The following is an 803-nucleotide window of genomic DNA, read 5'->3' on the forward strand; positions in this document are numbered from 1 at the left end:
ACACACACACACCGACTGTCCGACGCTCTTCACCTGTAAGCAGCAGATGAGCAGCGGCATGTGAGCGATGATCACCTTACTGGACGTCTTGGACTGAAGTTTCTCTGACAGTTTAGTGCACAGATTCTCAGCTCCTGAAAGAACAACAGCAAGAGAAATGTGTGAATCAAATAATTTTGCAGTCCAAAACTTTTGCGGTCTTTTCCAGAATACAGAAACCAACTCCTACTCGGGTATGAAATGTATTATTGAAATTAATGACAATGTAGGAAGAGACATGAACTTATTTACTGCATGGTGAAAAGTGATGAATGTGAATTTGCTGTTTTTTTGGCTGAATTATTACCTGCATCCTGACAAAATGACTAAATATCTACTTTACTATTGGTCAGTGATATTTTAGTATTATTTATGTACTGTTATAGTATTTAATAATATTTTGGAATACCTGAAAAAAATTAAATAAAGGATTTCTTTTTAGTTTTAGTAATTTTGTTATGTGATTTTAACGTTTTATTCGTTTTTTTATATATTTTAATTTCTGTTTAGGCTAAATGTTTTTTTTATTTTTATTTTAATTTGAGTAGTTTTAATATTTCAGACTATTTTATTTCAGTTAAATAGGAAAATTTTCATTTAAGTTTTACCATCTGATATTCAGATATTATTTCAGCTTCATTTCAATTAACACATATTAATTGTAATAGTTTTAACTTATGATAACAACTGCTATTGGATAGCATTAACCACATCACAAAATGTACTGTATATATATATATATATATATATATTTTTTTTTTTTT

At 28.6% G+C, this 803-nt stretch overlaps 1 protein-coding gene across 1 annotated transcript in view; it reads right to left on the reverse strand.

Annotated features, from left to right (window-relative positions):
• The window catches only part of LOC107722847 (phosphatidylinositol 4-kinase alpha-like), a 58,258-nt gene that overhangs the window by 49,130 nt on the left and 8,325 nt on the right, over positions 1 to 803 (reverse strand). The window contains exon 12 of the mRNA XM_016531342.1: positions 3 to 134. Within this exon, the coding sequence (XP_016386828.1) occupies positions 3 to 134 (132 nt within the window). The remainder of the gene's footprint in view (positions 1 to 2; positions 135 to 803) is intronic.

The sequence above is a fragment of the Sinocyclocheilus rhinocerous genome, unplaced genomic scaffold (genome assembly GCF_001515625.1).
Source record: "Sinocyclocheilus rhinocerous isolate Xijiao unplaced genomic scaffold, SAMN03320098_v1.1 scaffold1596, whole genome shotgun sequence".
NCBI lineage: Eukaryota > Metazoa > Chordata > Actinopteri > Cypriniformes > Cyprinidae > Sinocyclocheilus > Sinocyclocheilus rhinocerous.